This window comes from Crinia signifera, chromosome 4 (genome assembly GCF_055691185.1).
Source record: "Crinia signifera chromosome 4, ASM5569118v1, whole genome shotgun sequence".
In the NCBI taxonomy this organism is placed as follows: Eukaryota; Metazoa; Chordata; class Amphibia; order Anura; family Myobatrachidae; genus Crinia; species Crinia signifera.
In genome coordinates, this window is record NC_139220.1 from 127,908,744 (window position 1) to 127,934,844 (window position 26,101).

Genomic DNA, 26,101 nt, shown 5'->3' on the forward strand with positions numbered 1-26,101 from the left:
CAGGGACAGGCTACTGTCCTTGTCCCTGCATCTGTATCTTCATGCTGTAGGACCACATATTGCAATTTCATTCTGGGTGGTAAAATCCTGCCAGATTGCATTGAATATGGCCATTAAGTGGCCAAGTGGCCATGTAAACTAAAACAGAAAAAAAACACTCCACTCCACTGTGGTGCCCCAGAACATGCTGAAGACAGGGATATAAGAGCAAACTGTTCTCATTTCTGGACATTAGAAGAATTCTGCAGCGCTGGGTTGTTCTCTGGTGATCCCCGAGAAAATAACTTCTCAGGGGTCGAATAATTGAAAATAGTAGATTCTCTTTAATGTAAGCATACCCTTACCAGGAAGTGCAAGATGATGTTAATGCTCACCTCAATTTTCTGCGTTGTATAGATTTATCCAGTGTTTTGCCTTATCGTGTAGCTGCTAGTCTCTCTACACATTAGTGGCCTCACATCAGTTTCCATTAACGTCACACTTTATTGTATGGGAAAGAAAATGGAAAGTTCTACTTCTGAACAATGTACTGCTCACTAACCACTGTAAATAACTAGTTGGATTTGCCTTTTTTTTTTTTTTTTAAATTCAAATAGTATATACCAGAGTATCTCCACGTGCAGGTCTTAAGGATATCCAGGCTTGAGTCCAGATGATTGACCAGGGTACTATGTAAGGGTGGGTAGACATTAAAGCAATGGTTGTGTTGAATTCCATTCAGCTCGGACCATGAAAGATTGCCCATACACACTGGATGATGTCATTAAGGATGGAGTGGTGTCCCATCATTACACTGTATCAGGTTGCAGGCAATATATCCTGGTTGGCCATGCTGCAGAGTCAACCAGAAGAGGTCACTTGTGATCCACAAGAACGAGCAATAGTGGGTACACACTACACAATTTGTCATTCCAATAAAGGCAAATCGTCCCTTTCCATTCTCGAGTGTTTATCTGGCCTGTTCATGTTCTTAAGCATGAATAACCTAAAACCTTGACTATAAAGGCAGTGTGGGAAACACCATTGCAGTTTGTTCTGTTTGGGTTTATTGTTGACTGAAACTATTAACTATTTTTTATTGGGGGGAGATTTCAAAACAATATAGGTATACCAGTGACAAAGACTTTCCACTTCATATGACAGCACTGGGAAAGAAGGACTCACATAATAGTGTTCACGCTAGGATTGTTTTTTTATTATTATTTTGAAACAGATAAGAGTGTCGTGTGGGATACTACAGCAGCCGCCATTGTCCTGTGTGAGCCATGTGCTGTCATTTGCAGCATGGCTGAGCCAGAGACCGCAGCCACAGAGGCTGGAGAGAAGCCCAGGACTCTGTCCTGCTTGGATAGCCAGTCCTTGTTTTACACTTGAGGCCTAGTAGGCAGCCGCTATCCCAGTTTGAAGGTACGAACACTGTGTTGAAGCACCAGCACTGCTGCTCTCCGGCGCTGTCCACCATCACTCTCATCCTCCAACGCGCCAGCTGCCACTGCTCTCCTGCTCCACTTCGCTGGCTGCTGGAGAGCATGAGTGACCAGGGAGGAGGAGAGCACACCGCCGGGGACCGTCAAGGTCGGTGAATGGCAGATGCTGGGACAAGACCTGCCTCCCCACCCACCCCATCACCACTCACCCCCTATCAGGTCACCTACACTCACTTCTCTCATAACCTGTCATCTCACCCCCTCACGCCACAACACCCAGTTTCCCCCTCTCCCAAACCATAATTTTTCCTCTTTTTTGGTCCCACCTTCTCTCTCCTGTGCTCGCTCTTTCCCCCATCCTGTCTGTCTCCCTCTCTCTCCCCTGCTGTCTCACCTTTATCTTCTCCATAATTCTCTCTACCCTGGCCCCCTTTCTCTAAACCTTCTTTTACTCTGCGCCTCACCTTATTCTTTAACATATTTATTCAGTGAGCGTGATCACGGGATCAGGTAAGTATAGAAGGCGCTCTAGGATCAGTGTTTCACCCAGTAAAAATATCCATTACAATTGATCCATCTGAGATTAGGCAGCCTCAGGCCACCATTGTCTGGTGGAAACCCAGCCAGGTTGTCCTCATCAGACTCATTTCAGCCTTGTAAGAGACTGGGGATCATAGAGACTGAGTGATTCTCCAAATTAGGGGTAAGGCTAAAGGGAAGGAAAATGATAATATTATTTATTTATTAACAGTTTCTTATATAGCGCTTACATATTCTGCAGCGCTTTACAGAGAATATTTGAACATTCACATCAGTCCCTGCCCCAGTGGAGCTTACAATCTATATTCCCTACCACATGTACACACAGACATTCTAGGGTTACATTTTGTTGTAAGCCAATTACCCTACCTGTATATTTTTGGATTGTGGGAGGAAACTGGAGTACCCGGAGTAAACCAACACAAGCACAATGAGAATATATAAACTACGCACAGTTTAGGGGCAATGGTGGAGATCGAACCCATGACCTCAGCGCTGTGAGGCAGTAATGCGCCCAGGAAGAAGAGCACTCAGATGCTCGAAACGCGTCGGGAGTGACTGGTATCCCACTATTCTCATCCAGGACCCCGATGCATAGGTATTTGGAGCCACAAGCAGGGTGCACAATCCGGACTGCATCCTGTTTCATTCCATCCTTGCTGGCTCCAAATACCCTTAGGGGTAAGAAGATTTACTATTTGGAGCGATTTTTATTAATTATTTACTTTCCATGTTTTTATATGTTTTTTTTATATGTTTAATTAAATCTCATCAATTTTAAATATCCATTGGCGCCCATATCCTTTGTCATACCCATTTTTTACACAATCCACTAACCGAAGGTCAGAGGGTGACCTTACTGACAAGGGAAAGGCAGCCGGGATAGGAGCGCAGAACCGAAACCCTTCAAATCCAACAATCACCAGTAATGCTAACCATTACAACATCCGTGCTGCCCTTAAAATTTTTTATAGATATTGGTTTGTTTTGATGGTACTTGTGAGTTATCTGGGCGTCCGATTTTTTGATTGTATGCCTTAAGTTAAGGCATACAATCAGATGCGATGCGATATCGCATCGCATCGCATGCGACCATCGGATGCGATGACCCGATTTTTCCATAGGAATCAATGTTAAAATGGACTGAGTCCATTTTAACATGGAATTCAATGGGAAAAAGGGGTCCTTTTCATACCCCTACTATCCAAGTGGGCATGGAGTTGGATATAAACCTGTGGCGAGCGTAGCGAGCCACCGGGCCCGAAGCGTGGCGAGCGAAGCGAGCCCCGCGAGGGGACGGTATTCCGTGTCCCCTCGCGGGGCTCGCCACGCTTCGGGCTCGGTGGCTCGCTACGCTCGCCACAGGTTTATATCCAACTCCATGCCCACTTGGATAGTAGGGGTATGAAAAAGGACCCCTTTTTCCCATTGAATTCCATGTTAAAATGGACTCAGTCCATTTTAACATTGATTCCTATGGAAAAATCGGGGCATCGCATCGCATCCGATGGTCGCATGCGATGCGATGCGATGTCCCGATCCGACCCGATTTAAAAATCGGACGCCCGGATAACTCACAAGTACCGTTTTGATTCTTTAAAAGTTAACTGTTCAAAACTTTTTTTTTTTTAACTCCAGGTGCCATTATCATTCAGTTCAAGATCGATACAGTTGCCCAGATTCATTTCGAAGCATCTAACATTTTCCAATAACTACTGTAGAACAGGAATCTCCAGTTATTCCTGAATACAAGTCAGAACAACAAAACTGTTTCTGCAGAGGCCCCATAGAATTCTTATTAGAGAGATAACATTTCTGTCTGCTATGTCCAACCCTAGTGCCTAGGAATTTGAACTCCCGGAGAACGCTAACAAAAATGTTCTGAATATTTGTTTCTCGTGAAGTTATGTCATTATCTTATATACTTTATAATTCATCTTATAGTAAGCAAAAGAAGTCAATGACAAGTGAAAAACAACAAAACCGTTGTAAAGATATTACTAACAAATTACTTTTGAAATGTATATTTAGATCAGATTGCCAAACACCCAATTACTTGGAGTCACTTTCTCCTGCCTGCTTGTGACATAACTTGTCATTACATACATTAAATCAATGAAAAGAATAGTTTGATCGAGTATCCATTGTTCATATAATAAAACAACTCTCCATCTGAAAGGTTCTAAACTATGCTGTAATAATAGAACCGTTCGTGTTCTGTGAGCTTCACCGTGCAGTTACATCACCTACGGGCAGCCATGGAGGAAATGGAATGCAGTTTTATATTTTATCATCTGTATATAGGTCTAGTGTCCTTTATGCATCTCTGAAACACTGCCCTCTGCTGGCAGCGAGTGAAACTACACCTCTTTCTCTCTTACACATGCATAAACACAGAGGCAATCACAAGGTAGCAGACTAGCTTTCAAAGCACTTGCTTTGGAGCGGGCTTACTAGTAGTTCTATATATTGGTAAGCCATTTATTAATTTATAGCCAGTAATAAAAAATAAAAATGAAATAATAATGCATAAAGACACTGATTGTGCAAGATAACTATATATTCCTACATTGGAAGCAGATATTCGTGTAATGATTTACACTAATAAGTAGCAGAGGATTCTTACCCTAAAAGTGGGAGTACTGTGCTATATTTAACAAATGTGGTATAGAACAGTTGTCCTTCAACAGTTCCTGCTTAATCACAGATGGCATAATCAAACTGAGGTACAAATGAAGGCCCTGATTCTGGTTGACTCGCAAAGCAGCAGTATTTCTTTGCTTTGTGAGCAAAGTAAAGCCTCGCACACATGGTGCGATTCTAGCAAGAGTCGCCGGGGATATGGTCGCTGAGCGACTATATCCCCGTGCGTACGAGGAGACTGTTGCCAGGAGCGAGCTCCCACGGGCAGACCTGCAATGGTCGCTGGAGCATACTTATGCAACAAGCGGCTTCCCTCGGCGGCATCCCGTGGTGCAGCAGGTCGGCGGTGGTGGCCACACACTCACCCCCACACGGAGCAGGTGAGCAGTGCCCAGAAACTCCCAGTGGAGCAGCATGTCGGCAGCGGTCACACCTTCCCATGTAGCAGGTGAGCGGCACCAGCCCTGGCTGTGTCCCCCTTTGGCTTCCCTCGGCATTGTCTCCTTTTCATCTCTGATCGCTGATGAAAAGGAGACACTGAGCAATATATTGTCAGCAATCATATTGCTCAATGTTTACACACCTTAACGCCCACACCAGGTGTGCGAATAACCGCCACTACCTTCAGAAGTATACGCTGGAACCCTGAAAGGATCCGGGTGCCAATGCCGGAACACCAACAACAGCTGGTATCCTGAACGGTGAGTACATGAGTTAGGGACAGGATTGGGGGGGGGGGGGGGGGTTGTAAGGAGGGATTAAGAATGTTGGGAGGTTAGGTATACTTACCTGACCCCCTGTCGACATTCACTTATTTGGGATGCCGGCATCGGTATTCTGACCAACAGACTCCGTGCAGAGAGCGCCCATGTCAGATACAAACTGAATCCGCAATGGTAGCCACAGCGCTATTCTATTGCCATTAGTATTTATTAGACAGCTGTTTTTGTACGGATGATGGTTTCTAAAGCTGGGTAACCACTAATAGATATTCGTCTGCAGATCAATTGATCTGCAGACGGATCGGGCAGCATGGTCTCCATACACACTCCATCCTGATCTGTGAGCACGCCCGCCAATTAAGCTGTCAATCACCAACGGCTCCCGATGCGGCTGGACAGGCAATAGGCGGATCACCCGGACACACAGCACGATGCACCGACACATCTTTAGATCTAGTGGCATCAGATGTGTAGCACAACCGATGAAATATATCTGTGAACGACGGTGTTCATAGATATATCAATGGTACACACTGGCCGATGGTATATCGATATATCAGCCGTTTAATCGAATGGCCGATATATCGGCCAGTGTATATACACCTTTATGCTTGTAGAAGCGTGGCCTCATTAGTGTTCCCTCACATCACTTGAAGTGAGTGTTACAGCACCAAAATCTAATTAGCCAGGACCAGCAGCCAATTATAAACTGTAAGGATGTTATGCAGCTACCAAGACTTCTCGGTCGCGCTCATGCCCCGGGGGCTCAGGGGAGCACAGAAAATATCAATATAAAAGGAGCTGAGAAAGACAGACATTCACCCCATATCATGGCATTTCTGCCTGGCTGCATATAGCTCATGCTTTCACAAAACATGCCACACCGCAACACACTCAATATCGGAGTTTTAAGATGTATGTGATTGTAGTTTTATTTATATGTGGAAAAGAAATTTGTGCTCCCTCTAAATGGCTCTAAATAACTACTCACTTTGCCAGATTTGTGACAATGACAACTATTGTCTGGAAAACAAGAGAGCTGTCAGATTTATAAAGCAAGCTGCTGCCTACAGAGGACGGAAATAAGAAGCTGTGGAAAGCGATTTCGCCGTCGCACTCTCCTGTGCGTTCTGTTCTCAAGCACAAATTGTTGGGGAGTGTTGTCTGCTGACCCACCATGGACCTATAAAATGTACATACTGTACTGTCCTTTCAGAGGCCACTACCAGGCTAGCTTAACCCCTACAAAACCATATAAGACTTTCACTTACATGGGCAGATCAAAATTCATGGTTCTAGGCCTTATAAGGCTGGCTACACATTACAACGACATGGATTACGGCAGCCAGGATAACCAGTGTAAAGATACATTGGTCGCCTGCACACACTTAACAATATATCACGTGACTAAGCGATATATCATTAGTGGTCACATCCAGGAGAATGCTGTTGTCCACCGGATTGTCACATCTAACTAGCACAACATCAGATGTGATGACATACAAAAGACAATATGTTACTCTAACCCATGTATTGAACTACATATCATTTTTCTTGTTTATTTATATGGCACCACAAGGGTTCCACCATGCCTGCATCTAATGCAGGGCTAGCCAATTTGGTCCTTGAGAACTAACAGTTCATGTTTTCCAAACCACCTAGCTGGAGCACAGTAGTAATTACGGTCACATTTTCAAACGGTTGTGGTATAGATCGACCATGGTATGTCAACAACCCTTAGTCGACTCGGCTGATCTGCGGGACTCTTTCAGGATTTTTTGGTGCTGAATATCACAGGGGTCCCCGGGGACATTGCATATGTGAACAGAGTCCCCTCGTATGGCACCCTAAGCTTCAGCCACGGTGCTTTGCAACGCTCTGCACACTATTCTATTCTAACTCTGTCCACTTGGATAGTAAAGAAAGATCCAAGTGGACCAGCACCAAAAAAGATCCTGAAAAAGTCCCGTCAACCATGGTCCCGCCAATCAGTCGCCGGTGTCTTACTCTAGCGTCCGACGACTATCTTTATGCGTTTGACTAAGCTGGGTCGACTAAGGATGGTCTAACATACCATGGTTGATCTAAACCCCGTTGACCAGATACGTTTTCAAACTTGGTGCATTCACAGATCCATAAGTGGTCTGGAAAACATTAACTGTTGGCCAATCTTGAGGACTGGTTTGGCCATCCCTGGTCTAATGAGTCCACCCTTAGTTTCAAAAAATATTCATTTACTTTTCCATAATGAAGGAAATTCAAATTTGCTATTTTATTCAAGCTATAAAACTATTTGGGAGTTACCGCAACAAAGCTGTGAGGCTTTATATTTATCTGAACGGAGACTCTATAGCAGGGATGTCCAAACTATGGCCCTCCAGCTGTTGTGAAACAAAAAATCCCATCATGCATTTCCACAGTTTTGCTATTAGGGAATACTAAACTATAGCGAGGCATGCTGGAATAGTAGTTTCACAACAGCTGGAGGGCCACAGTTTGGACATTCCTGCTCTATAGGTATACAATTCGTATTACAACTAGATAGAAAACCTTGCATGGCACAGCAGGGACACATCCAGACCAACTAAGAGCACATTCCTAGTGAAGTCATGGATAGTTCTTACTAAAATGCAGTGGTTTTAAATATCACAGGCCCAATGATTGCTGCCATCTACATTGTGACTTTTATAAATGTAATTTTGCATTGAGAGACATGGACAGTGATCTCAATGCACGTGTGTAGCCAATTCATCATCATTCTGGAAGCTTAAAAAAAACCTTACAGGCAAGAATTTAAAGATCCAAATTACATTGCAGTAGCCAATAAAACAAATAAAAGGAGTATTACACTTTTAAAACCACAGATCCCATACCATTAGGCTAACCTAGTCAGGAATATTGTGTTACATGTGCTCTTTACCCCATTTACACCAATCCCCGGCCCGGAGTGGAGCGGCAATAACCCATGCTAAGGCTCTGGTGCAAAAGGGGTATAAGCGATCTCAATAGATTGCTTACAAGATGCCCCTACATCGCTCCCTTTGTAGGGGCCATAGCTATGTGCGAAACTGCACGTCACAATCTCCCAGCGATTAATATCCAGCATGATAGATATTAATTGGTCAGGACCAGTGTTCTCACCGGAGAACACTGGCCCTGGCAGATCGCTAAGCACACATTGCTGGCATGATGAGCAATCTTCTTATGTTGTGTACACACGGCTGCAATTATGCATGAAATCGCTGACAAAATGGTCGCTCAGCGACCATATTGCCAGTGATTTAGGCCCTTATTCTGGTTGGTGCGTATATTTCCTCTCTCTTTCGGAGAGGTCCGCACGCCACGCTGTGCAGACATCAACCGTAAAAACGCCCACCGGTCCTCCGCATTCGGACGGACTAACTCTTTAAGAAGAGGGCGTGTTTACGGAGACATACAAACCATGCGTGTGCGGTGGACACACTCAGATTCTGCACGGTCTTACAGCGTCAGAACGGACGGGAACCTGACCGTACGCACCGATGCGGTGTATTTACGCACAAATCACCACCACTCTTATCTGAATCCCCAAATCGATCACATGACACACTTAGGCAATTAGCCAACCTCATTGAAAAGGGATTGTTTTTCCGGGTCATCTATTATTTATCTAATTGATAATTAAACACTTAAAAACCACTTTACATTAACCCTCACATCATGCTAAGTTCACCACATTCTTTCTCGCCCCTTGAAGCCCATGTGCTATGTATGCATATTACATCATCTATTCTTCTGTGAGTGAAAACTGCAGCATATATGTGTGTGTTTAGTAATGGTCCATTTAAGCTGCAATGGTTCCAATTGAAGCACTGACAAGCGTGTAATTAATGAGTAAAGGAGTGGATTGTATTGTGTTCAGCTGACATTGGTTGAGATGCGGCCGTCCTGATTAGGCATAGCGATTGCCTAGCGCATGAACGAGTGGTGTCCGCAAAGCAATACTTGCTTATGAACACTGCATATTTCTAGCCTTTTTGTTCGCGTGCATTCGGTGTGCTGTCCGAATGCACGCCTACCAGAATGAGTGCACTCCCTCGTGTCCGCCCATGTTTACGCCCAGTTTAACCCACTTTGAAACTACGCCCCTGTGTATTTCCGAATGACGCCCATAATACGCCCATATTTCCCAAGTGATTGCGGTGCACATTTCTGTACGGTATTAGCGCGAACAAGTACGGAGACCATGCGTGGCACACGCGCATAGCGTTCCCCACGCATGCGCAGACGGCTAAAAAACGCCATCCGTAAGAATTCGGGAAAGTACGCACCAACCAGAATAAGGCCCTTAATGTGCAGCCAGCTATAAATGGCTGGGAGCGTGCTCCCGCGGCCAGCCCTTCATGGTCGCTGGTCGCAGGAGCTTGCTCCTCCGATTCTGCCTAAAAATTGCAGGTCGCTGGTGCACAAAGCACTGTGCACCAGCGACACTAGCTTCCTGCACCGGCCGGGACCCGCCCACCCGTCTTGTCAGTCACCGCCCACCCGCCTTGTCACGGAGCCAGCCCCTGCTTCTTGCTCCATTCTCTTCCCGCACACACAGCAGCAGCTCCCCCCATTGTGTCAGCACACTAGTACTGCACAGCCGCACTATCCAGTAAGTGCATAGGATGTAGTGGAGGCCATTGGTGTCGGGCAGCATGATTATGTTCATGCTGCCCATCGATGGTGATTTGCACCATCGGTGGGCAGCATGAGCATTACCATGCTGCACCACACCAATAGTATGTGAACTCATTTAAAATGAAGGGGGCATTGGTGTCGGGCAGCATGATTATGTTCATGCTGCCCATCGATGGTGATTTGCACCATCGGTGGGCAGCATGAGCATTACCATGCTGCCCCACACCAATAGTATGTGGGCTCAATATAAATGAAGGGGGCATTGGTGTCGGGCAGCATGATTATGTTCATGCTGCCCATCGATGATGATTTGCACCATCGGTGGGCAGCATGAGCAGTACCATGCTGCCCCACACCAATAGTATGTGACCACATTTAAAATGAAGGGGGCATTGGTGTCGGGCAGCATGATTATGTTCATGCTGCCCATCGATGGTGATTTGCACCATCGGTGGGCAGCATGAGCATTACCATGCTGCCCCACACCAATAGTATGTGACCACATTTAAAATGAAGGGGGCATTGGTGTCGGGGTGGTAGGGGCCGCACGGCCGTCTTGTGCCCCCACACCCCTGGCGGGAGCGGGGCACTAGCGGCTGCTGCCGCTAGATTATCCTGCCCCTACAAAGATGACCCCTGCTACATCTGTATATACACCATATACACTTTTATTCCCTTCCAGAAGGACTTCCCACAACCCATGTCAATCATAAATGAATTTAAATAGAGGGTAAAAAAAAATCTAGTCAAAATTGCTAGCAATTTTCAGGGAAAATTGCTGGTCCCTCTGAAAAACTGGACACTGAGCAATATATTGCCGAGAAATATATTGCTGAGAAATATTGCAAGTACACTGAGCAATATATTGCTCAGCAATATATTGCAAGCAATATATCTCCCCCGTGTGTACACAGCATTCGTGATCTAGCATCACTCGCGACACTCAGCACATCTCCCCATGTGTAGGCCCCTTTAGAATGTCTAATTAATCCTTTCATAAAAGTAAAAAGCAGGGTTCAGATCACGACTTTCCAGAACCAAATATTTATGCCAAAATGTCTGTGTTTTGACAATACAGATACCCGACACTCCCCATAATACCATGTTAAGAAACTTTTACACCAGTCACTTCCAGAATGGTGTTTATTTATAATAGCAAAAAAAAAAAAAAAAGTTTGGTACCGTGTTAGCCAGTTGATAAGAAAAGTTTTATTGTTCCTCAGTGAGAAAAACAAAATAGCAATCTAGCAAATATGATACCTTTTAAACATACATTAAAAGGTATCATATTTGCTAGATTGCTATTTTGTTTTTCTCACTGAGGAACAATAAAACTTTTTTTATAATAGCACAAACATTCTTTAATACTACAGAGGGTTCATTAAACATATTGCAGGAGCCTTTATTTGGTAAATACCATCAACAAAAGTACACAGTACAAAAGAAATAAAGTAAACTATAAGAAATGCTGATATAAGTGATTGTAATAGTCAAAATTGCATAGTTAAATGCGTAGAACAGTAGATATTATCAAATGCAACATGATGTGAGACTGTATTCTATGGAGACATACAGACAGGCTAGAACTGAACAAACATCAGTGGGGGAACTGGAATGACCTGGGTGGTGCAGAGATAAGAGATACCACACAATCCCCAATGAAGCACAGGAAAGGCTAGCAAGTTCCTGTAACATACAATATAACCAAAGCCACTCTGCCTGTGCAGTCTCACGCCAAGGCAATAACATAACCCTTCGCTGTGCTAGCACTATTCATAATAAACCCAAGTATGTGCAGCTGGTATGTATGCAAAGATCCTCTGTAGTTGTTGAACGGAAGATGTTGAAGATTCTCCCTCTATGGGGGTCGTGGACGTGGTCCACGAGGGAGCAGTCGGGATTCCAACGTCGGAGTAATGACTGTCAGAATCCCAACTGTCGGGGAGCCTTCCGGCACCCTACTGAGCACAGATTCACTATTAAAAGCCATTTAACTTCATGGCATCTTCCAGCTATAGAAACAGGACTGATCCCGAGTACAGATAGTGTAACAATAGGCAATGTATTAAAAATATCCTGCTGAAATTTGGGCCTAATTCAGACTTGTTGGCTAGGCAGCGTATACTTGCTGCCTATAAAGCAGGTAAACACCCCCCCCCCCCCGCCTAACAAATCCCCACATTAGCATGCAAGTGGATGTGTACGTTTACACATCCACTTGGCATGGAGTCGCACTGGAAAATATAAACCATCTGATGGTCGCTCACCATCAAATTATTTTTTTCCCCATGCGCATACCCCGACCATTGGAGACGGGGCTGAATCGGCCCCTTGATTAGCAGACAAATGTTACATCAAATAGAAAAGCAATCTGAGGTGTATTAAAACAGTAGCAAAATGTATTCACATGCAAACTCAACATGAAGCTGTACCATCACAGATTACTCTACTTATACCCCTTTTCCAACAAAATCCTGGGTCTGACCCAGAATTTTGTCAGGTCCTACCTGGCTTAGGGGCTAATTGAGCCACGGATCGCTAACCAGAGAATTTGCAAACTGAGCAATTATCAAATGACTGCGCATCCGTGCATGAGCAAAGAGGAAATAGCGTCTGTAAAAGGTACCCATGTCCATTTATCGCCCTATTTCTGCCCAAATCCTTGTTGGTCAAAAGAAATTGCAAATGGGTCATATGTAAGGGATATGTCAAGTGTCATATTGTTTGACCAATGCCGTTCAACCCTTGCAGGATCTGAGACCTATGCCCCTTTGCCAGCCTATTTCATGACAAATCTCATAGGCACAGGCAAAATACAAACGAGATTCGTGTCATGTATATTATTTTGTTTGTACAACAACAACAACAATAATAATAGAATAGAATCAACTTTATAATAATAATAATAAATAATAATTTAATGATCCTGATTGATTAGTTTTATTATTAACATTTTCTGAATAAGAAGCTGGAGCTCGAATAGAAGCCAACTTCAGTCTCGTCATGCCACTTGACATAAAGTCCAACCCTTCTCCAGCTGTTTCTTCCACCTACAGTAGGTGAGGATGGGCAGCATGACTTGTATAGACCGGTGTATCAGTCCCACACATGAGAATAAGCTGCCAACAGTAGCCTCCTGTCATGTGAGTGTCAGCTCACCATCTGACTGCAGCGAGTCTCCAAGCACTGGCACTACACATGACGGAGATAAGGCGAGCTGCAACTCCAGCACACATCCCCTGTATACACTGTACCCAGTGTAAATGGCGCCTAGCAATGAATGCGCCCTGCAGAAGCAGCGAGTGATAGCAGCACGCTTACAGGGTAACTTACACGCATGTTCCCTATAGGGAGGGGGCACCTATAGCGCTATGGCTAATGCTAGTTTCAGATCGCATACACAATGATGGAAGCAGGATGGTGAGGGAGTATATGGTAAACCAGCTGATGCTGTACTAGAGATCCCAGCATAACGGGTGTACGGCATGCTGTGACCAGTAGTTCCACACCAGCTAACGAGCCACAGGTTGCCTTCCTCTGCTTTGCGAGTCCCATGGCTCTGGTTCCTTACCCGTGTCTTCATTCTCTGGTGCCTCTCCGGATCAGAGTAGGTTCTGTCCACGGCGATCCCCGTGTCGCTTCCCGGCATGTCTGCTGCTCAGATCCCGACTGCCACCACACTAAATAGTTCGACACCGGCCCCGGAGGAGGGAGAAGGAGCCTGCTAGCGCCGCGGCCACGCTGCCTGCAGCCTGCTGCTGGCACATAATAATACAGGCGGCGGCTGCTGGGTACCGGGGACGCTGTTCCCACTGCCCGCTGCTGCGCTGAGCTTGCTCCTGCCCCCTGTGCTGCTGTGCTATGCAATGTTGCTGGACACTGTGGACAGTAGACACTGCCGTGTGTGCTGCTGCCGCTGGCTTGCTGGGCGGGTCTCTGTGTATCAGGGCGGATCACACGCCCCTTTTCTCGGAACACCCCTTCACTGCCGGGGGCTACGAAACCGGAGTGTATAGCAATGTGCGCCGGTATCTCCCTGTCTGAGGCTGCAAGAGGCAGTCACTCGCCTGCAGCACAGAGTACACTTCCTTATTGGTGGCCATAAAAACAGTCACAGCTGGGGCTCAGTTAGGAGCATAAGGCATTGGGGCAGATGTATTAAGCCTGGAGAAGAGATGAAGTGGAGATATGGTAAAAGGCGATAACGCACCATCCAATCTATTGCCTACTGTCACACAGGAGTAGATTTAATATAGTGGCACTTATCGCGCCGCTATGACACTTCGTGCTTCCCCTCATTAGCGAGGCGAAGCAGGAGAGGAGACCGACCAGATGTATGAACATCTTGTCAGCATTTGCGCCCAAAGTAGTAGTTTGCGTCAGCTGATCAGGGGACAGTGGGGGAAGGGGTTAAAGTAGGCGGTCAGGGATTTAACTAGAACTTTGTGGGCCTCATAGCAGCGTTTTTAAGGTGCCTCCCAACTCAGCTCTCACCCAGATTGAGGACAAGATGTTCTCATTTACGACGTCCCTCTTTGCTGGCTACTGCATTCATAATAATTGCATATGCTCTAACATAATATTAGTAACACAAAGGACAGCACTTGCGATAGGAGCTGTCCTTTGCGATGCGGTGCTGTCCCTGGACTCCTAGGTGTGAGACCCAGGAGTACATCTGCGCATGTGCAGAGTGACGATGTTGGCTGCGGGGCATGCTGAGTGGGATCCGTGATGGAATCATTTACCAGCACTGTGGGTATCGCCTCTAGGGCTCAGACTCTATATCTCTGTGCTGCTGATGGCAGAGAGGTAAGGGCCGGGGCCCTAACGGACGAGGTGCCACACAGGCCTCCTCCTCTCTTCTCAGGCCTTCTCCTCTCTCATCCCCTCACAACTGGAATACAGATAGGAGCGTGGTCTCACTGAAAAGGGCAGTAGTCACACAATAGTACCCCAATTCAAATTATGCCACAGTAAAACAATCTATTAACTGTCAATCCATCTGGGTAGGGATAGGAAGGTTTATCAACCATGAACCCTTTTAATACTGGGGCCCCTAGCAACTGCCCACTGAGACCAATAAAAGAGATGGCCCTGCCTGCACAGATATACATCCCACCCTGCACCATGGCAAATTGAGACCTCTAGCACCTTCCCCAGGCAGTGACCCAGCCACTACTCCTGCACTAGCTTGTTAAAACAAATGACATTTTACCTCTGCTCCCCCTTGCTGGACATCTCGCTGATTATGGTGATGGTGGCCAGGTTAGCAGTGCTGGGGGGGATTGAGTGGTGCACACTGACCCTGTTGTGCTAATGCTGTCTCCTTGTATATGATACTGCTGGTGCTGCTGCCTGGCGTGCAGCATCCCATTGCTCCTTCTGCTGGCTGGCTCAAAGCTGCTGGGGTAGGGTGGATAGGGGGGCTCAAGTTTGCTGCTGCTGGCTGTGTCTGCACTGCTGCCGGCCTGCTTGGCATTACTGCTGGCGGTGTGATGCTCTGGCGGGGCACGGATGCCACCTCTGCTTTCCCCATGAGTTTCCCAACCTCTCCAGGACCACTGCAGTGGGGAGTGGACGCTAAGGTGTGCCACTGCCTTGTGGCTCATTATTATTTAATTAGGGATGGTATGTGTTTGGCTGCAGGGCACACTGCTATTGCTTATACTGCACACACAAAAAAATGACCATTTCATTGGTATAAAGTTTTTGGAGTTCAGAGGCTATTTACTAAGCACGAACATTTAGAAGCTGGTGATTCACAGCGATTATAATTTATAGTAAAAGCAAAGTGCCATATTGCCTGTAAAACTGCATCCATGTTAAGTATAAAACACACTGTTTTAAGTTTCAGGGTAAAATATTCAGAGATATTTACACATCATTTTTAGTTTAATAAATAGGTAATAAACACAATGCATTTATTAAACTTGGTTATAGTGTAAATTGTGACCACTGTACAGTACAGATGGGTATGATAGCATTACACCATAGAAATACATCTTAATAAGTACATAATTGCATTAAAAAATAATCGGCAATAAATAGCCTAGAAAGTTAATTTTATATATATATATATATATATATATATATATATATATATATATATATATATATATACAGTGCTATTTTTCAGCAGGAACCAGCAGGAACTCAGTTCCTGAACCTCTAATTAAATATGACATCATCAGGAACTGAAAATGTACTTTCCATAAGATAAGTTGTATCTTAGAGTCACCTGTGAGTGCCTTTGTTTCTAAATACAATATATAGATCTCTCTCTCTCTCCCTCTCTCTAATATATATATATATATATATATATATATATATATTTTTTTTTTTTTTTTTCATTTAATTGATCCGCCCCCAGACCTGGAGTTCCTGGACCTATTTTGCCAGAAAAATAGTACTGTATATATATATATATATATATATATATATATATATATATATATATATATATATGTATATATAATGAGAATTTACAGTCAATATGCAGAGTGAAAGTTGAGTTATTGTGTACTAGATCATTTAGGCTCTATAGGCGATCCGTGTTCCTTGCTGCAAAAAAATACTATCTAACAACAAACAACAAAGAAAAGATTCCTAACAAACCCATTTGTCCAGAAGAGGTGATATGGAGTCAGCAGCAAAATCAGTAAAACAGTCTCTTTGTTCCACAATTAAATGTACCATTTTGCATATTTTGGGGGGGTATTCAATCTTCTCTCCTATTTCCACCAGGGGAAATAGTGTCTGCCACCTATTTAATGCCGTTTCTACAGCATTGAAGGCAGATTCTATCAAAACAGACCCAACTTTAAAACGTCAGATCTGTTTTATCGGAAATGGCAGTAGATTGTCAAATTAATGAATTAACGCCCCCTTTTCGACACTTGACAAGCGGAACATTAAATTCTGCCTGTTGAGTATCTATCGAGCAAAGCAAAAACACCCCAGGATTCTGACTGTCGGGACGTGCCGACAGTCAGAATCCCGTATTGACTACCTCCCTTTGATGGAAGAAATTGGCCTTTAACATATCTAATCTATCTCCACCCAACACCACACAGCAGAATGAAGGACCATTGCCAGCTCTATTCATAGACCACAAATCTGTGACATGAGAATGTACAGATACTGTATATATGAATATTACTTTTCTGAACGGGAAGGCACAAGCAAAACAAGACTGATGAACGTATACTTTGACTGCAAAACAAACATTTTGATATTGTGTTTGCCCGGTTTAGGATAAAACAATCTTAAAACAAGCAATGTTGTACTTATGTTAATTAATTAAATAAATCAATAAATAAAGAGGCCTCTACTCATCTATTAATCCATAACTTCCTGCCTATGTCTTAGTGAAGAGCTGTGTAGAATAGATAAATGACTAATTACCTCTGATGTTCTATGTTAGTGGTACCACACACCCCCCCCTCCCAAAAAAAGAGCCCAAAAACAAGCATCAATAAAATAATACGAACAATATAATAATACAAACAAAATCAAGCAGCAACCAACCATCAAAAGAAAAAAAGAATACCAAAATATAAACTTGAAATAATAAAAATTCTGCTTGTTATAAGTTGAGTTGCCAACTATGCCAAGCAGCACTGGTCATGCCCCTTCCCATCCACCCCTCCTCTCATCACTAGTCATATAACCTGCACCAGGCCCACGTCAGGCCTGAAACTTTTGTCACCTGGGGTCAAGGCAGTAATTTTACTCTGCATCGTCCCATCCCCTCTGAATGCACATATGTGGTATTAGATCCTGAACCCAGGGTATGCAACTCCGTAGCCCCCCCCCCCCCCCCCCCCACTTAGTTGTAAATTTGCCCATGTGGACCTTAATCTGGCACTGACTTCTGCCTTGTTCCATTACCGCTTAGCACACATTTTTTACTATCGGTCACCATTCACTTTTACACCCTTATCCACTCCACACGGCAATAGCAGCTTTTTCTCTAAACAAAACCATAGCTGTCAACATTTCCCAGCTCCTCAGTGTCAGCTGCCCTCATTCCCTTGCTGTTTATACACATTATCCTTCTTATAACACAATGCCAGTCTTGTCTCTTCTAAACCTCACACTGCAGCCACCTCACTTACTCCCGACAGCTAGGTCAGGGATAAAAGCAAATAAGCAGCGTAGGCAGTACATCGGCTACTACTTACAGCCCAGACTGTGCACCTGAATTATGCATTGTTCATATGTTACATAATACTAAACAGGAATATGGCGTATTTTCTACAGTGCATTTCTGTTATTAAACTGGTACATTACCATGCATGCACTAGCAGTATTTACTATGTATATTATCAAGGGGCACAGGTAATGCACTAATGCAGTGGTTCCCAACCCTGGTCCTCAAGTACCCCCCAACAGTGCACATTTTCCAGGTCACCCAGCAGGTGCACTTATTATTTAGACACATTTTAAAAGATCCACAGGTGGAGCTAATTATTTCACCTGGGATTCTATGTGGAGACATGGAAACGTGCACTGTTGGGGGTACTTGAGGACCAGGGTCGGGAACCACTGCACTAATGATTACCCAAGTCTCTAAGTATGGGCTCCTACCATTGCATTTCCCTGGTGGATACGTCAGGTCCCAGTCTAACACAAACATGCCATATGGATCCACAGGCCTTGTCCTTCGTATAAAAAAGTGCTTTGTATATTCTGTATATGGCAGACAAGAAAATGTGGTACTTGTTTCCTAGCACGGCGCCCATCGCATGGCATTGTGTACCTTATTTAGTGGTGTACGATGCGATGCTTGTACAATTAAATATCGCATAGCATCGCATGCCAGCAAATGGGATGCGATGCAGATTGAGTGGACGCAGAATACGAGCCCGAAGCGTGGCGAACGCAGCGAGCCCCGCGAGGGGACGCAGAATACATGTAAAGTAATCCGTGTCCGCTCGCCACGCTTCCGGCTCGTATTCTGCGTCCGCTCTCCACACCAACGTAGATAGTGGGGGTATGAAAAGGTCGGAGGACGCGTACCGCCGCCGCTCGCCACACTTCGGGATGGCGTGGATACTGGGGGGTTACATCTCATTGTAAGCACCCATCACATCTCATGGGTGCTTGTACAATTAAAAATCGAATTGCATCGCATCGCATGCCGCAATATTACAGGGGGATGCGATGCGATGAGATTTTTAGGAGCCCATACAATGGAAATAGTGGGTGCCGTTCTAGGAAACAAGTACCGAAAATTTAAATCATCTTTTTTTTATAGTTATTAATATTATTAGTATTATTGTTAGTATTATAAATAGTGATCACTATGTTTTTCTATATTTAAGCAATGCTTTTTTTTTTTTCTCAGACTACAGTAGCAGGAGGATTTTCCTTTTTGTAGGTGGGCTTAGCACTACACTGAACATGTCCTTTGTGTACTATACCACATTTGGCATCACCTACTATTGCTACCATCAAGATGTGAGAGTCATCATTGTTCTTATTTATCCAAAGAAGGAAAATGCGTACTTATCTGCTCTCAATAACTACTTATTTCATGGGTCTTAATACCCTCCTGATGGTGCTGCTGGTTTCCACAAAAAAAGTTAAAATAGTACCTTATTATAAGAAGTTTGTCGGCTTTGAAAGTAATAGTACTGGCATATTGAAAAGTGCCTATTATTTCATTTAATTTTCAATTACACATTTTTTTTTTCTACAGAGCGGAGTAGGCAGGGAGTAAATGATTTAAAAATATATGACTATGCAACTATGACTGATTTTAATTGTTTGTTACAGTACTTCCCCTTTATCATAAATAGATATTAAAATGTCCCCATCTCTACTAATGCATAACCTCTAGAGCAGGGGTCCTCAAACTATTTTGCTCTGGGACCCCATCAAACAATAAAAATAATTCCAGGACCCCAGCAAGTTACTGCAGAAGGTCATCACATTACATGTCTGGTCAGCAGACAGCACATACATGGCAGCTGTCAGGGACCGGCGCCAGGCCCGGCACCGGCTACTCACCTCTCCGTGTTCACCGGTCCTGGCGCCGTGATGGTGCAGGGCTGGCTGGATGCGGGCGGCGGGTGGTCCGGGGGGTTCCCAGTCTGTCGGCGGGTCTGGCGGCGGCACAGACGCCGGCTCCTGCGGCTGGGCGCCGCCATGTTGGCCGGGTCACGTGAACGGCATTCGGCACCAGTATTTGTCACTTTTTCCCCACCAGGGGGCCGGACCTTGCTGGGGCTGAGGTATAAGTTCCAGGAGGCTCTTAGCCTCAGTGCTGGAACAACTCGTCAGCTGCCAGCATTACTCTGTAGCTCCAGTGGTTGTGTGTGGTACTGCTGACCCTGCTCTCGTGTCGGATCCAGCTCTCCTGTTCCAAGCTCTGATCCTGTCCCTGCTCCTGAGCTCCCTATAGTCTGTTCTTCCCTGTTATCCTGGTACTTCAGTCCCGTCGTCATCTCCAGTAGCCGAGTCGGCCTTTTCAGTTACAGTCTCGCCTTTTCGCACAAGTTGTCAGTTTTGCTTTAAACCAAGTTGGTCCTTTTAGTTGTCGTTTATTCTTCAAGCCAAGTGAGCCGTTTCAGTTACAGTTACTACTCCGGTCAAGTCGTCAGTTTCTCCGTCAACATTCTCCGGTTTACGTCATCCACTATTCAGTTATTGCCTCAATCATCCCGGTACTCTCCTAAAGACCTCCTTCCTCATTTCCCGGTCCCTAACCCGAGCGGTTCATTCTGCCCGCTCCATCCTGGGCATCCGTGGGTGCTCCGAGTGAGGGGCCGCGACCTGCTGTCCAGACGCAGCGAAAACCAAACTTCCTTGCGGGGGTCTCTGGAGAAGACCGCTGGGCAGTTAGACTCCACGCCCTCGCTTCGGAGTATTCGCCAAAACCCACTGCCCAAAATATATGCAGAGGTCGTACATCCAACCTGCCAAGTTCCAAGGGCGTCCCGCCCCAGTCTCGCCTGAATTAGGACCTGAGGTGGGTCCTCAAGACCCCTCGGCCGTGATAGCAGCATTGTGGAGGCACAAAATGATGGGAGGAGTCTGAAGTAACAGACAATTCAACAGATTCTCCAGACTCCTTGAATCAACGACTAAGTAATTTTTGATGTTAACAGTTGTTTGCAATAACAGACGTAGCATACCCAACGCGTTTCGTCTCATCAGCGGTAAATGGATATATAATTATAGAATAACAATAAATGCCAACTTAGTACAAAAATATACATGAACATAGTACAGATTTAGTTTTTCTACCATAATGAGCGGATGGAGAAGATCAGACAAAAAAACAGATACAAAACAATGAATGAAGTAGAAGTAGATGAACATAAAATAAGAACTGGACATACGATTGTATCACAAGAATATGTACGAATGGACATATATTAATCATCAATTACTGTGGTACTTTCTTTATATGGGAATTTAAGATTAAAATTGTTCACCTGAATGTCAGATATTGTTCAAAACTGTGTTTGTCGCTATCCCATATGATTATCAAGTCATCAATATAGCGTTTGTAAAACACCATATTTTTGTACTTGAATCCTTCTTTTTCATACAGTATATGCTTTTCCAATCTTCCATAAATATATCCGCATATGAGGGGGCAAACTTCGGGCCCATATCAGTCCCCTGTTTTTGGACATAATGTTTACCATCAAACTCAAAATGGTTATGATTCAGAACAAAATTAATACTATCTACCAGGAAGGTTCTCTTTTTATCTGCTATTTTTTTGTCCTCTATTTAAGGGCGGGATGTTCTAACATCCACACCCCAGCTCTGCCCCCTTCACCAGCCAACGCATACATAATTATCGCATATGCTCTGTCACGAACCTGACTTGTTTCACATTTATTTCCTGATGCTGGTCTGGTTCCTAGCTGCTGCTGTTGCAGCTGCTTTCCATTCCTCAGTGATTAACTCCAATGAAGCTTTCTGAGTTCTGCACTAGTCACATGTTCCAGGTACTCAAGGTATAATTCTTAGTTCTGGCTGCTGCTGCAGCTGCAGACAATTAGCAATCACCTGGAGGAATATAAGCCAGCTTCCCAGAGTCCTCCTTGCCTTGAACAACTGTTCATTCTGCTTCCTGAGTGGTTACCCCAGAGACAGAGAGTTCCAAGGCTCCTGGTTATCCAGTCTACAGTGATCCCATCTCCAAGTGTCCTGCTGCTTCTGCTGCTACTTACCTGGTTCCGGTCATCTCCAGAGACTCTGTGCTTCCGTCATCTCCTGGTGACTAACAACATCCGTGTCATCTCCGACGTCCATCAGTTGCCGCATTCAAGCATTGTCACATCTACATCTGTTGTCGACATCCTGTGTCAACGGTTTTCCCAAGTGTCTCCAGAGGTTCTGTCACTCTCTCCAGGTTATCTACATCATGTACTGACGACTCCCAGGTCATCACCACCGGCTCCCAGGCCATCCCGCAGCTCCCAGGCTGCCAACTGCCATCACCGGCTCCCAGGCAGTCTCGCAGCTCCCAGGCTGCCAACTCCGGCTCCCAGGCCATCCCGCAGCTCCCAGGCTGCCAACTGTCATCTCCGGCTCCCAGGCCGTCTCGCAGCTCCCAGGCTGCCAACTACAACTCCGGCTCCCAGGCTGTCCCACAGCTCCCAGGCTGTCTACTATCTTCCCCGGCTCTCAGGCCGTCTCCAAAGACATTTCCTCATTTCTCCAGTGTCCTCACTCCCAGCCCGCGTCCAGAGGACCAGGACAGGGGGCCGCGACCTGCTTGCCAGACGCAGCCAAGCCCATAGTTCCTTGCGGGACTTCCTGGTGAACACCGCTGGCAAGTTAGACTCCGCGCCCCTGCTTCTGGTCTCCGCCAACCCTCTGGTTCGCTCTGCTCGGCTTCCCAGTCTCATCTGAGAATCCATCCTGTTGCTATACTGGTGCCTCCAGTCGCCTCACATCTGACTGCCGACATCCTACGTCGACAACTCCCGCAGCTTCCAGACTGTTCACTGTCAACCTCGGCTTCCAGGCCGTCTCAAGGCACAACTCCAGCCTCAGTCCCAGCCTGTACCCAGAGGGCCAGAGCAGGAGGCTGCGCCCCTGTTCCTGGTCGTTGCCAACACTGAGTTACTGTGCCCTGGTTTCCCTGTGTAGGTCACATACCAAACCTTCTATATCCTGCTACCCAGCGCCCTCCACTGGCCCACCACGGTCACAGCTGAGTACACAAGAACCCTCGGTGCTGACAGATTGTTCAAGGCAGATGTACTTGGCTCACGACCCAAGTGTGGGACCAGCGGCTCTTCCAGGTGTCTCCGGCCATATGAAGATCCAAGAAGCCACTCAGCAAGGGATAATGAAGAGTCTCCAGGGAGTATCCACCCGATTGGATACTATACAGCAGTCGTTGACACCTCTTGCGTCGACTGCCCAAAAATTTTTTGCGTCACCATCCAGTTTGGATGATCTCCATCAATTTCTGGGTACTTCTAGTCCACGTTCCAATTCAACACCGGTTGTTCCAGTAACCTGTCCCCGGTCCCCCATGGATTGTCCGCGGATTTCCCACTTCCCTTATCAAAGGGATTTTGAGCCTCTGAGTGTTCTTCATAAATTGTTGGAACAGCTGCAAAGCCTTCTGTCCACTATAATTCTGCTAATACCAGAGATTCTTCAGAGTACACAAGTTACCGCAAGAAGTTCCGTGCAAACCACTGCAACGAAACAATCTCCTGTTACAAACTCTCTTAGAAATAATCTATTCTCTTCCATGCAGTGTGAAGACAAAGTCAGGAGGTTCTCGCATCCCAAATGCTCGGAAGCTGAACGTCAGCGTCGCAGACAGCTCCACCTATGCTTCTACTGTGGTAGTGCTAGTCACCTTATTAGAGACTGTAACCTCTGTACATCCAGGAGGGGTGACAAGCCCCAATACCGCACTGCTCTTTTGCATAATTCTTCTGAAACATCTGCTCCCGCCATCTCTGCCTCAGTCACGCATATTCCTAGTTCCAAGTCTGAGAACCAGAGGAGGATGTACAAGTCTTGCGTCACTAAAAGTGTCCCAGATTCCTTAGTCCCAAATAAAACATCTGTGTCCGTAGCCTCGGATGAGGTACCTGATCCTGTAGCTTGTGTTGGGACATCTGTAGCTACAATCCAAGGAAGTGTTTTGAAAATATCAGCCTCCAGTGAGGCATCTGATGCTTTGACCCCAGAAGAGGTTTCTGTTTCTCCAGTTCCAGAAATGGCACCCAAGCCATTTACTCCAGGTCAGCCTTCTTCCTGTGCCATTATGTCTACACCCTGTGTAGTCCAGGTCCAAGACGGACCATCTGTATACCCAGATTCTGTCCGTTCCGGTTCCAGCCCGGACTCCGCCTGTTTCAGTGTCGAACTTCAGTCTAATCCTCTTAGTAATGGTCTTCCCATTATGAACCTAAAAGGAGGTTCAGGTTCAAATTCTTCAATGGACCGTCTACTCCCAACGGATGAAGTTGTTACCATAATCCCAGAGACTTCCTCCATCAGCCTAAATACTGAAGATTTTACTGTAAGTAGTTCACCATTGTACTTTGAGGGTGATTTTGCCCAATTTCGCTGTATTCTCCAAAAAATCCTCGCACAGATGGATTCTGATCCATCAGTAGTCATAACTCCTGCTAACGCAGTTAGACTTTTACTACTCTCCTTCAAAGGTAAAGCCTTGGAATGGGCTAATTCCTTCATTGAATCTAAGGATCCCATACTTAGTGACCTCCCGGCATTTCTAAAAGCAGTTCAAAGAGAATTCCCTCCAAAACCAGCTCCTTTGGGACCTTTGAAAGGTTCCGCCAGGGTCACTGAGAGCTTATCCACTACTGCACCATCATTTTCCGAACAAGATCAAGTTATATTGAATCAAGGTATATCTCAATTAAAAGATTGCAATTCCTCCACGGTATATCAGCAGTCTCAAATTTCTGGAGTATCCAAACTTGAACAAGACCAGAGACTACAGGATCCGTATATTAACAGTCATCATATCTCCAGAGATAAAGATGTTTCTATACCCCATTCTCCTGACTTAAGGTTGGGTGTAGTTTCACTCTGTTCTTCGGCAGGTTCTTTTAGGAATTCTAGCCTCATGGATGTACCAGCTAACATCACTTCGGTCCCTAAAGAGAGGAATACTGATCATTCAGAGTCTGCAATCTGTATTGGTTCTTCTACTTTACATTATTCACATGACTCTCTAACTGATATCTCCAAGAGAAAGGATCATATATGTCCACTAGAATTGGACTCAGATTCCGATTATGACCCAGTTTATGATGAAACTCCCTATCCAGGAGGTTTTATCCTTCCCGACCATGTTTTTCTCCAAGACGATACTCCAATAAATTCAGTTTTTTTTGATGATGGATGGTCCACCTGTTCCGAAGATGAAAACTAAGAGGATCTGTGAAACTCAGTTGTGAGTTCTTTAGTTCCCCTGCCAAGTTCATTGGGGTGTCCGGAGTCCACCCTAAAAAGGGGGGGTACTGTCACGAACCTGACTTGTTTCACATTTATTTCCTGATGCTGGTCTGGTTCCTAGCTGCTGCTGTTGCAGCTGCTTTCCATTCCTCAGTGATTAACTCCAATGAAGCTTCCTGAGTTCTGCACTAGTCACATGTTCCAGGTACTCAAGGTATAATTCTTAGTTCTGGCTGCTGCTGCAGCTGCAGACAATTAGCAATCACCTGGAGGAATATAAGCCAGCTTCCCAGAGTCCTCCTTGCCTTGAACAACTGTTCATTCTGCTTCCTGAGTGGTTACCCCAGAGACAGAGAGTTCCAAGGCTCCTGGTTATCCAGTCTACAGTGATCCCATCTCCAAGTGTCCTGCTGCTTCTGCTGCTACTTACCTGGTTCCGGTCATCTCCAGAGACTCTGTGCTTCCGTCATCTCCTGGTGACTAACAACATCCGTGTCATCTCCGACGTCCATCAGTTGCCGCATTCAAGCATTGTCACATCTACATCTGTTGTCGACATCCTGTGTCAACGGTTTTCCCAAGTGTCTCCAGAGGTTCTGTCACTCTCTCCAGGTTATCTACATCATGTACTGACGACTCCCAGGTCATCACCACCGGCTCCCAGGCCATCCCGCAGCTCCCAGG

The 26,101-nt window shown here is 45.4% G+C and overlaps 1 protein-coding gene across 3 annotated transcripts in view; it reads right to left on the reverse strand.

Annotated features, from left to right (window-relative positions):
* The window catches only part of TMCC3 (transmembrane and coiled-coil domain family 3), a 290,647-nt gene that overhangs the window by 72,084 nt on the left and 192,462 nt on the right, over positions 1-26,101 (reverse strand). The window contains exon 1 of one of the 3 annotated variants that reach the window (XM_083182414.1): positions 13,566-13,902. The exons of the other annotated variants lie outside the window; for them this stretch is intronic. Coding sequence (XP_083038540.1) covers positions 13,566-13,643 — 78 coding nt within the window. The 5' untranslated portion in view covers positions 13,644-13,902. Of the gene's footprint in view, positions 1-13,565; positions 13,903-26,101 lie in introns of those variants that run through there. 3 annotated transcript variants of the gene reach the window in all.